The sequence below is a fragment of the Aythya marila genome (assembly GCF_965140915.1).
Source record: "Aythya marila genome assembly, chromosome: 20".
Taxonomy (NCBI): domain Eukaryota; kingdom Metazoa; phylum Chordata; class Aves; order Anseriformes; family Anatidae; genus Aythya; species Aythya marila.
Window position 1 is genome coordinate 8,111,316 of NC_139061.1, and position 12,153 is coordinate 8,123,468.

General features: G+C 41.3%; 1 protein-coding gene across 1 annotated transcript in view; it reads left to right on the forward strand.

Annotated features, from left to right (window-relative positions):
* Positions 1 to 118: 118 nt before the first annotated feature.
* Positions 119 to 12,153, forward strand: part of ULK2 (unc-51 like autophagy activating kinase 2) — a 38,238-nt gene continuing 26,203 nt past the window's right edge. The window contains exons 1-5 of the mRNA XM_082776187.1: positions 119 to 827; positions 2,053 to 2,145; positions 3,373 to 3,414; positions 10,942 to 10,974; positions 11,337 to 11,373. Coding sequence (XP_082632313.1) covers positions 735 to 827; positions 2,053 to 2,145; positions 3,373 to 3,414; positions 10,942 to 10,974; positions 11,337 to 11,373 — 298 coding nt within the window. The 5' untranslated portion in view covers positions 119 to 734. The remainder of the gene's footprint in view (positions 828 to 2,052; positions 2,146 to 3,372; positions 3,415 to 10,941; positions 10,975 to 11,336; positions 11,374 to 12,153) is intronic.

Consider the following 12,153-nt stretch of genomic DNA (forward strand, 5'->3'; position numbering starts at 1 on the left):
CCGGGTTAAACGGGGTGAGGCACTCTTTGGCCGCCGGCGGAAGAAGCCGAGCGCTGGAGCCTGCGCGATGCGGCCTATAAAAGGCGCGGGGTGGCGCGGAGCTTTGGGCAGTCGGAGCCGGGGCTGGCGGGGTGCGGATCGCGAAGGAAGCGCTTGGCCGAGCGGCGGGAGCCCCGGAAGGCGGCGGCGGTGGCGGCCAGAGAGCCCCTTATCTGCACCCTCCCTGCTCGCTCCTCTCCCTCGGGGGACGAGGAGACGACGCTAGCCCTCCTCGCAGCCGCGGGCCGCGCCTTCCCCCTCTCCCCGCTGGATGCTCCGGGGCTCGCTCCCTGAGAGGGGCCGCGGCGCCGGCAGCCCCCGCTGTGGCGGGGCCATGGGGGCGGGCAGCGGCAGGGCGCCGAGCCCCCTTCCCCGCTGAGCTAAGCCCCCTCGTCCCGGCGCCGATGCCGAGCTGTCCCCTCACGGCCGGCCCCTGAGAGCCTCCCTTCCCCTCCCCATGCCTGACGGAGCCCCTCGCCTCGGAGACGCCCTGCAGCAGCCCCGCCGGCCGGGGGGTCTGCGGCTGCCCCCGCGGGATGAGAGGAGCTGCCCCGGCCGCCGGGGGCAGGCAGGAGAGGGGCAGGCTCCCAGCCCGCCGCCGGCTGCCGTGAGGCGGCTGTAGCTGCCTCGGCTGGAGGAAGAGCCCCTTTTGTTTTCCTACCACCCCTTCCCGGGGCTTCATGCCCCCCTGAGGGATGATGGAGGTGGTGGGGGACTTTGAGTACAGCAAGAAGGACCTGATAGGACACGGAGCCTTTGCTGTGGTCTTCAAAGGTCGCCACCGCAAGGTAAATAAATACCACAGCGGCGGGCTCGGCCCGCAGCCGGTTACACAACCCCCGCCGGGCCGGGCCGGGGTCGCTCGGAGGGGCCGCGGCTCTGAGGAGCCCCTGCCGGGGGTGGGGGGACAGCTGCCGGGGGCCTTCGGGGACTTGTAGGGTTGGGGGAGGGAAAATAAAAGACAAAAAGGTGCGGGGTGGGCTCTGAGGTAGCGGGCCGGGGGCGGTGGGGCCCGGAGGTGGGCCCTGCGCCGGCCTGAGGCGAGCCGCCGTCACCCGGCCTCGCCAAGCGATTTCTTTTTATTTTTTTTTTATGATCACGATGATGGTTTAATAAAAACGTCAACAAAACGCCCGGCTAAGCCGTGTTCTCACCTCTCCTCCCTGCTGTTTGGTAGCTTCCTAACATAACGGCGAGCCGGGAGTTGCAGCTGCAGGGGAGCCGAGCCCTTTGTTTGTCAGCAGGGGCACGTTTACCCGGCCGGGGACAGGGGGACCTGGTGCAAAATTGTCTCCTGGGGGCCTGGCAGAAAGATTTCCGAAATTCAGAGGTGTCTGTTTTCCTGCCGTGGCTCGCCGATCACCCCGGATCTTCATAGCTGGGTTTCTTGATGCTGCGAGAGTTTATTCTGGGGCTGGTGCCTGAAGTGCTGTGCTTTCCAGAAAACAAGACTTCACGCTGACCCTGTGGGGAGAAGAACTTGGAAGGGCACAGCACAGAGATTTTTGATTTAAAAAAAAAAAAAAAAAAAATAAGGCATTAGAAGCTTTGAAGGCCAATGGAGGATGCCAAAGACAATTTATTTTTAGGCAGTGTATAAACATACAATAAATAAACTATATATTTATGTAAAAACCAGATGCTCGTGCAGTTTTCAGCTGTGGAGTGTAAGGAGGCCAAAACTGAGAAATCTAAGAGAGAATAAAAGTGACTTCATCACTGGGACAAGACTGAAGAGCAAATCAGATATGATAATTTTTGCTGTGATATTTTTTTTAATGCTTTTAAATCCATGAAAATGCAGTCTAGCTGCAGCCGGTTTTTAATAGCTGCCTGCACTGTTGTGGAATGAAATAGTTCTTAATGGTGTCATGTGATGTAGTAATCACCGGTGGGTAGAGTAGGGGTGATCTCGCTGCTCTTGTGCTTCACTAGATACTTGTTAGTGCATAAAGTTAAATATGTATATATATATATGTGTTAAACTGACGATACTTTTTTGGTTGTTTGCAGAAGACGGATTGGGAAGTAGCCATAAAGAGTATTAACAAAAAGAACTTGTCAAAGTCACAAATCCTACTTGGAAAAGAAATAAAAATCTTAAAGGTATGTTAATTGCAGTGATTTTTAAAGCTGCTTTACTTGAAAAGGAAAAGAGACTTTTGACGCAGTTCATTCTGGGTCATGTGCGGTATCACAGTAATTGTTACTATGCCTTTTGCATCTTTATTAGTTCCAGAAGAAATACAGAACTAAAAAGACAAAAAAAAAAAACTTTTTTAGTTCTGGAAATGCTCTCGGAACAGGTTAAGGGCATGTTTTTGTTGTTACAAGTGAAAAACTGTTGTAGAACCAGTATGTGCTTTTATTGCACATACAGAAAGCTTTGTCCTTCAGGATGCTTAGTGTTGCACCACCTTTCCCAAGCTGTACAGTCACAGCAGAGGGTAAAACACAGGTCCTTGATCCTTCTTCTATTTTTCTTTTTTCTCTCTCCTCAAAAATGCCTTGAAAAGTTAAATTGGCATGCTGAATATGATTCCTGGGGCAGACTTTCCACTTCTGAGATAATTCACTTCAAAAATGTAGCATGGCTTTAATGAAGGAAATTGAGCATCATTTAGTTCTTCAGTGCTGTTTTATAGAAATGTCTGCTTGGATAGTGTCTTACCATTCTCCACTCTCTGAACTTCACTGCATCTCATCTGATGTAGCTTTGCAATAATAATCAGTGCTGCTGTCAAATTCAGTGCTGTTTCCAACTTTCTTGAGATATTTTATATGCGAGTATATATATTCTATTCTAGTTTGTATATTGCACACTAGAAATTGCAGCCTTGCGTCTATTAGTGTGTTGCAAGTGCTTAGCAAAGTGTTGCTTTTGTTTTGAACAGTTACAAATAATTGCATGAGTTGTCATGCAAGTTGTAGTTGATGTTATTTGGCTTGTTTTCCACTTTATTGTAAAATAAGAAGGTTGGCTTGAAAATAGCATAGTTGGTTACTCCCCTAAACAATAAATTGTTTGAGACTATAATTAAATTTAGTCAGTTTTCAGTATTCATTAAAGGATCATGTGTTGTAACATTTTCTGTAACAAGATATAGAAAATAAATCTTGAACCAGATCTTTTTGACCTCTGAAGATACTGTCTAATTTTCTATCTGTTTAAATATAGTCTAAATAGCTGGGGTTTCCTCCAAATTCCATTGAATGGTCTAAAAAATATACTACCTTTCTTTGTAAAACTTGGTTATCTTTGATTATCACCTGGTATATTAAATTTAAAATAATAACAGGCTATTTCCATAATATAAATATTTTGTTTTACAGGAACTTCAGCATGAGAACATTGTAGCTCTGTATGATGTCCAGGTAAAAATATACCTTGATGCCTTTTTCTTTAAATTTTATTTATTAAAATCTAATGTGTTTAAATATCAAGTAGATTTTTAAGTAGCCGTATATTTTCTTGCCATAATCAATGTGGTATTTAGAAAAAGAAATCTATTTCCCTAGCAGTGGCAGGGGGGTTCTCTCATATTCAACACACTACACACTTATTTTATATTGTCTCTTTTTGGGGTAGAAAGGGGCATGAAATCTGGTTTGCTTCCAGGCACAGGAGCACATGGAAGCCTGATAATCTCTGCAGAGACTGTTTGTGTAGTCTGGTCCTGTCTCCAGAGAGAAGCATCAGCTGGCTGGGCTGGGAGCTGTATCAGTGGCAGTAACTATTCTCCTGAATTAGCATTGTTTCTTTGGCCCTCTAATTTAATTGGAAAGTGGATGTTTGCGGTTAATGACTGAATACACCCAAAGGAAAATGCGCTAGTAGGAGTTGATCTGAAAGGATGAAGCAAAGTGACATTGAGAAGTCAACATAACTGAAAATACTGTTGTAGAAAAGGAGCAGGGGTTTTGAGGCATCTGTGGCAAAGAAATATATTGTATGGCCCTGCGTTACAGTGAGGGAGAACTGAGGGAAGCAGATCATCATCACATATGTATGTTGCTGTTACATACCTGTATTCCAGTTTGGGGGGGATAAAGTATAAAAACCAAACAGACATTTGCATCTTTCTGTTTAGGAGAAATAAGGATTAGATGGTTTCAAGTTGTCTTCCCCTTTTTATTCCCAGGATTCTGCCTGACAAGGTGAAGGCGTTTCTTTTCTAGCCTATCCAGGGTAGTGCCTTCTACCTAGCAGGAAGTACATTTTTTGTATTATAAGGGCTGCAAGTGTTAAGTAATGCTAAATGTGAGATGATGTAAGGTGTGCAGCCATTTGTTCTACTTGAATACGAAATATACATTTGTCTCATGGCCTCAATTCTAATCTTAAATACAGAATTACATTTATGAATAAAATTATTAAGAGCCACCCTCGGGGCATTGCATAGATAAAGCAGTACAAAATAGACATTTTTTACATTATTCAACATTTTTGTCTTTACATGTTTGCATTCGAAAAGATTTTCAGCTTGTGTGTAGATGTGTATTTCATGTAGCTACAGAAATTTGTGTTCAGAAGATATATGCCAGGTAAAGTCAGGTTTTATTGTGTTTTGCACTGCAGGACATGTATCAGCTTCTGTTGACCTATGATACAAAGTGGTGAATTCAAGTAATAACAGATTATGCTTCAAAACTTCCATTTGGATGAGTACACTCTTTCCTGAGGTCTTTTCTTTCCCTTTTTGGGTCCTGACTTCAGAACTCTGCATTTTGAATGATATTAGCTGCTCTGAAAGGGAAGGTGCGGTCTCTCAAAGAGACCAGGCTTTCCTCAGTAATGCTAAATGGAAATAATCTGTCAGCATCCTGAATTTAGTGTATACACACACCTTAAGAGAAACTGGAGTTGTTGACGGAGGATGTTGGTGTGTGAGTAAGCAGCTGAATTTTGGATTTATCATTTACAGTTGTTTGATGTGAAGATTACTTATTAAGCTTTGCAGCTCCACTTGAAGGTAGTTGACCAGATATAATGTATTTTGATGACTTAACATCATCTTCTAATTCAAAGCTTTGGAGAAGCTCTCATTTCTTATTATTTCTATACAGAACAGCCACAAGGGAAGAAAGGACAGAGCTATATACTTGTTTATTCCTTCACCTAAAAGTAATGTAGAAACACGTTTTTCATGCTTTTATGTTCTACCACAGAAAAGGGTGCCCCTATGAGTGACAGTACTTTGTGATTGGTCAGCCCCATATTCTCCTTTTGAGATGTTGCTGTTTGTCACTGGCCATTGAGCTTCAATAAAAAGAACAGCTACAGCAGAGAGAAGGGAAAAACTGTCTCATACCTTGGATATATTTCAAATGCATTCATGGCAAACATAAGGCTTGGCAGTATAATGCTACTTCTATAGAAGAAATTGCTGTGCAAAATATGGTCCGGAGGATGTGACACTTGCACAAATAAGCTTTCCCCTTTCTGCACAGGGCTCTGTTTGTGAAATATTATACGTCATTAACTTGTATGATTATATTAATTTATAACCCAGCAAGAATGAACACTATGCAAGGCATTCACATGTCTAGTAGGCTGCTACACCTACTAATTTTCTCTAGCATTTCATGTTCTAGCATGTACTGACTGCTCTTTTTGTTTGTCATAGTGTTGTGTACATGGACATATAGTATAATAGATAAGAATTTAGGAATTTAAACAATATTTAAGTTACAGGAACTTTTTTTTTTTTACTCCATGGTGGAGCCAGTGGGGTCTGTGTCATAGTAGGGAGTTCTCAGTGTGACTGGAAATCTGTTTTATTTTTATAGATCTGTTGGTCTAAAGTTTTTCTTAAATGCTCACATTTCAAGTGCACTCCTAGGCAGACCATTTATCTAAATAATCGAAGAACTGTTTGTTGTACCAACTGTTCAGATAAAAAAAAAAAAAAAAAAAGCTGGTGTGCATTGCAAGTTGCAATAATAAGTGAAAAAAAGGTGTATTAATTGCAATGAATAATAAATATTTTTTATGTCTCACAATATTAAGTGAAATTATTTGTACTTGATGGTGGTACTTGGAGATTAAAGCTGTATGCCTGTATAGCAATTTGGAATATATATTTTAAGCTTGAGAAAGAAAGGGTAGTTAATATTTTACATATTGCAAAAGGCTTCATTTAGAATTGTTTTCACATGAGGTAATTACACACATTCCTTCTCTTTCATCTCTGCTCATTTATGGTTGCCTTCCTGTTGCATCTGCGACCAGTCGCACAAGTGAGTGCAGTAAAAACACATACACTGTTAAGACTTTGATTAGATCTAAGGAGAACTTGTGAGCCATCCTAATGATAGGATATGAGCACTTGAAAACCTACAGTGCTGTTGCTTCAGTTTCTTATGAACACCATTTTTATATATTCCTTAATACCTATAGGGTCCACTAAGTTAAATTACTGGAAATGACCATTCATCTGCAGACATCCCCAAAAGGACTGGTGCGCCATTAGTGTTGAATATGTATTGGTCAGCATTAAAACCTTTTGTTCTGTTGCCAGCACGATAATTGTCCTCAATTTCCGTAAGGTGGTCACGTGCAGTGCTGGCAGGTTTGGTCTGCAGTTATGCATTTGATGTAAGCAGAGTATGTTTTTTGTGCTAGCTCAGAAGTCCAGGGAGCTGCACAGAACTGAGTTTGGAGAAGAACGGTTTTAAGACTGAAGGCGTTTGTGGAGATGCTTAAATATGAGCTTTCAATCTGTGAGAGGCAAATGTTTTTGATGTAGCAGGGCTTTGGAGAAAAGAATGCAGCTCACCTCTCAAGGTGAAATTACTTTTTTTCATGAAGCAAAAAGCAGAGTGCAATAGATGGATTCCAAAACATAACCTGTTGAGACATTTTTTACTTATCTTCTTGGGCAGGAGGTTGGTATTTTTGAAAAATAAAAACCACCTCAGTCACTGCAATGGTAAAGGAATGCAGCTCTTCTCCCATGGTGGTGCTGGGAGATATCATTCATCCTGCAAAAGAAGATCTGAGAGTCTTGGATCACATTAATTGGGGAAATGGAGCCTTGCTTCTCAAAAGCAAAAGGAGTCTAAAATAACCTCTAGCTCAGCAGCATGAAGTGCATTGTGGTCCTGGGATAAAATATTACTCTGCACTGTGAAGGTATCAGTAAGTTATTTGGAATGTGCTATACTTAGGCCATGAGTTTACAGTTTTCTGCAGTTCATGATCCCAAGTGTGTGCTGACTAGAACTAATCTCACACAGTGCCAGACAGTGCCTGTTTTAGCAAATAATTTAATTCAAAACCTCTTTAGAATGTCAGCCATCAGGATGAAAGCCTGTAATGTATCTCGGAGATAGCGCTTTAGAAGAATGAATTAGTCTTCGCTGTATGGAGTCTGAAGTTTGCTATTTGAGCAGTAGTTTAGAGAGAACGAATTTCTAGTTTGTTACTGGAGAAAGAGTATCTGTATATAAATTGTTTCTTAGCTCGTTGACGCAGAGCAGGCAAAATAACTGCAGCTGCTTCTCTTGTCCTTGAAAGCAGCAAAAGCTAGTGGGAGCAAAGCCAGCGATCCCTTGGTACCTATCCCTCAGCCTTTCCCATACAAGTGCCCGTCAGTTCCTACTAGGGATGCTGGTGGACGGAATGGTGTTTATCTATGGTTGCTGTTTTACCAAAGGGATTAAGTGCTCCTGTCTGGGTTACCCAAGGACTCCAGCTGGTCTGGTCGTCTTGCATGTTTCCTGAGGTGGTAGCTTCAGGCGTTCTGGTGTGTGCTCTTGATCTTGGTGTGTCACAGCTTTGATTGCCTCCGTGCTCTCATCACAGCTGTTTTCTGAACCATCATCTTTTAAATTAGGATGTCTCAGTATCTTTTTTGTTTTTTTTCTTCAGCTCTTTGATTGAGGCCTCTTGATTTGACAGCATCCATCCTTACTGTGCATGGATATGGTCATAGGAAAGCATGCTTTCCAGACCATTTTTCTGGGTTTGTATTTCCCCGCCACATGACAGATGTTTTTAAACAAAAAGGAAAATCCCGCCCTTTAGAAAGCGTAAAGGTTCTGAAATACCACCTTGTAGTTGGTGCTAACTGGAAGGCTGGTAGCAATATCAGACTGCAAGGAATGACACTAGGTGTTGAAGGTTAGGGATAGCCAGTTAGTTTGTTTTGACCACAAGAACCAAAGGTTTGGAGTTGCTACATAGTCCTTAACTCCTAGGTTTACTTATCTTTCCCTTTTTGAGCACTTTTCTCTGCCTAGCTAGTCAACAAGAACTGCTCATCTGGAGAACGATGATAGGGATCGCTTTATTTTTCAGCAAAATAATTTATTAGGGAAAAATGCGTCTACAAAATTGATTTGTGTTTTCTGATTGTATTCCCAAAACGGAGATCATATTCCCAGTCAGGCCGAGCAAGAACGGGAATGCAAAATGTGAACAACTGTGAAGGGATGAACAACTTCAGCTGTTTTGAAGCTGTTTTGCTTGCATTGGTGGGATATTGAAAAGTGCATGTGGTTATGAGTTAACCACCCTAATCAAGTATTTGATTTTAGTTAATACCCTCAAAATAACACTGATAATACTGTAGCCAGGATAAGGCTTTAATTAAAACTTTAATGTGATGTATACAGATTTTTGAACACCAACATTTTATGGGAATTAAATATTAAGGGGTTCATTTGGGCAGATTTAGAAATCCCAAAGGAGATTTAAAACTGGTTAGAGAATTTGTGACGGGTGGGTAGTTGATACGGGGTTTGTAATCTGTTGCCAGTTTGCCTTGATTTCCCAAACCCAAATACCAAATTGGTGTCATCACCTGTACACACGAGTCAGAAGAGCCTGCTTTCAGGGTGGCTGGCAGAAGAAAGCCTATGCAGGTTTGGTGTGACACAGCCCTGTTTCTGCCAAATCTGAGCATACAATTGTGGTCTTCCTTTCACACAGACTCTCTGGCCCCGTGTGCTCCTCCAGGTGCCTGAGGGTGGCCAAAATAACAGTGCCGTGACATATTTGCTCTGACTTAAGTGATATGTTCACCTGTAGGTTCTGGTTTCCTTGCCTGGAGAGGTGAGGGTTGGTATAACAGGGCAGATCAGCTCTGTGTTTTGGAAGGGAGCAGCTTCATCTGAAAGGACTTTGTGTCCAAGACAATCCAGACAACACATTCTCTTAGTTCTGTGATGAATACAAGTCTGTCATGAGCTGAGCGCTACATGCTGCAGTGAGCTGCTGTTTTTGTACAGTGTGTTGTGTAGCTGAGGCGCTGACGCTGTGGAACATCTATTTCTGATTCATGGGATTGCTATGTTTGGGTGGAAATCCAATAGCTGAGCTTTCTTCTTGTCACTGGAGAACAGACTCTTTCCATGCTTCTTAGAAGTGTTGTTATTACACATTGCAGTTGTCCTGTAAGAGAAGTGCTCCTCAGCTGGCAGAATTTGGGGTTTGATCACTGGGGAGCTCAGGGTAGCACGTGGTCAGCTACCGGCTGAAGTACAAGGGAGGTTAATGACAGGTGGCCATAGCTTTCTGTTTGCTCATTTTGTTATCGTTCCTGTTCCAAAGATTTTAGAGATTTCCTCCTGTCGTTCCTATTCCAAAGATTTCAGATTTTATTTTCGTTCTACAAATGGTGGATTTCTTTTCATGATTCTGGCTTGATGTCTTTGTGTCGAGTTCAGAGGAAGGTGTCAGGGAGGCTTTACTGGCACTTGCGGTGCCAGTATGTCAGAGATGGGAGTGGGAGCAGGTGTCTTGGCTTCTTTTCTTTTTTCTTCAACACAAGACTGGCCTTTGCTGGGCAAAGTGATGAAAGTTGTTTGGAATTAGTTTAATTAGTGCTGATAGACAACTTGGAAGCTAATACCAGATACGGGTTACTGTTTGACATCCGTGGGTTCCTGAAAGAAGATGAGTTTCTATCTTGAAAGAAATTGTTGCAAAGGAACAGTGCAGAAAGAAACAAGATTTATAATTATGTATTTTCAGTAATTTACAGGGCAGGTATTTGTGGTGGTGGTGGTGTATTTTGCTTTAATGTATTCCCTTCCTGATAAAATGCGCTTAGGTTTTGAGGCATTTATAGGATTTCAAATTATGGTTCATGTTGGCCACAGCTGTTACAGAAACATTGAACAATTGGGACTTCCTGAAATGTGATCTACTGCTGCTTTAATGTTGGTTGGAGCACGCCCTTCATTCCCAACAGATTTGCCTAGCATTCCTAGAAACATGCTTTCTTTGAAACTAATTTCAAAATGTAAACAAATCTGTAAAGTGCTCGATGTTCTGAGCTGGAAAAACCCTCAAGTGCCTTTCTGTAACACAGATGAGAACGGCTAAACTAAATGCTTCCAGAAAATGAAACAGCCTTATGTAGTCTTGAATGAACCTTAACGCATCTGGCTCATCTTAAACTACTTATTCATGCAGTTGTGTGTGCATTAGGTGTCGTTTTAATCACGATCATGTGAACAGCAGCAACGTTTGACAGTAGCTTAGGAGTTAATGTTCAAAGCTCTTGTGAACTTTAGGTTTTCCTTCTTATAAAATAACATCACTTGACACTTCAGCAAGTTTTGAGTATAACATTCCCTCTCAGGAAAGAGAATTTTGCTGTGAAGCCGTTTGGCTATCATTTATTCATACTCAGTTTATGTTTTTGTCTAGTTTTGCCTAACAAAACTGGCTTTGCTTAGTGTTGATTTCAATATGTATTCTTGATAACTTGAAAAACTTAAGGAAAACCTCTGCAATTGATTGTTAGTAAACATATTTATTTGCTACCCACAACGACTTTAACATAAGATCTCTCATCTGACTTGAAAAAATCTCTTACTATATACCAGTTAATGCAGGTGTTGAAGGCTCTGTCTTGTCACATTCTTAAACTGAATTTTCTTCTCTTTTAGGAAATGCCCAATTCTGTCTTTTTGGTGATGGAGGTATGTGTTAGCGTATGTGTTTCTTTCTGGTTGATTTTTAAAAATGATTTTTAGAAAAAAAAAAAAAAAGCCTTTGCACAGCTGCAAAATAACAGGTAATTCTGAAAACTAGATTATTAATTTTCTCTGCAGTCCTAAGTTTATCAGCAGTGTTTGTACCATAAATTCATTTTTATTTTATCATACTGTAAGCATCAATGAAGGTGTTACACTTCAAATTAGTAATTACAAATAATAGACAAAACAAAGTTAAACAGCTGGAAAGGGCCTTCTAATTTTATTGGAAAGATTAGAAAGCAAAAATAGTCACAGCAAGTGTTTCAGACCTTGTATTTTGAATAAAAATCCTTTCTTTTTAACAGTACTGCAATGGTGGGGATTTGGCAGATTATTTACAAGGTAATTGATTACTGTATTTCCCTATTAGGAAGCTATTGCATTTAATGTTTATATTCTGTGTTTGTATAATCCATTGAAGTTTCTCTGAAATTTTTGCCTGTGGTTTAAAAATTTTCCTGTTTATGAAATGTCTGTGCTTGTTTACTCTTCTGCTCTTTTAAAGTATCCTATTTATATGATTAATTGAATTCACTGATCAGTTCTACATCAGCTGATTTATGGGAATAGTTCTGAACCGATGCTGGGAATGTTGCATTCAGTGGTAGTAAGGTCATCTGGTTTTTGATTCCACCTGCTTTCTTTGCCACCCTTCAAACTCAGCCTTATTAGAAATAAAATTTTCAGCAGATATAATAATCTCAGCATTTTTCTGATGAAAATATTCTTCTGCTTGCCTCTGTATCAGCGGCGTGTTTAAGGAATCTTTTTGTGAGCAGCTATTGTTATGGTAACTGTATATTAAAAGCCTAATTTACTTCCCATTAAAATCCTTGGAAAGACTCATACAGTATAATCCAGCTCCTGCATTCAGTACATTTTCAGGCTGCAGAATGAGCTAATAACTTCTGAAGAGACTTTCCAAAGTATACCTTTTTCCCCTCAAAATAAATTTTATCATGGATAAAATCTGTGAGCAGTGTGGTTATCTGTGTCCCCAGAACAATTTCTTTAAAGAAAGAATAGGTTTTCAGCTTCAGGCTGTAGCACGATCACAGATACATTTAGTGTTATAAACTGTGGGAGTTCTTTAATTTCACGGGCTCCTGTGGTTCGTTTTAG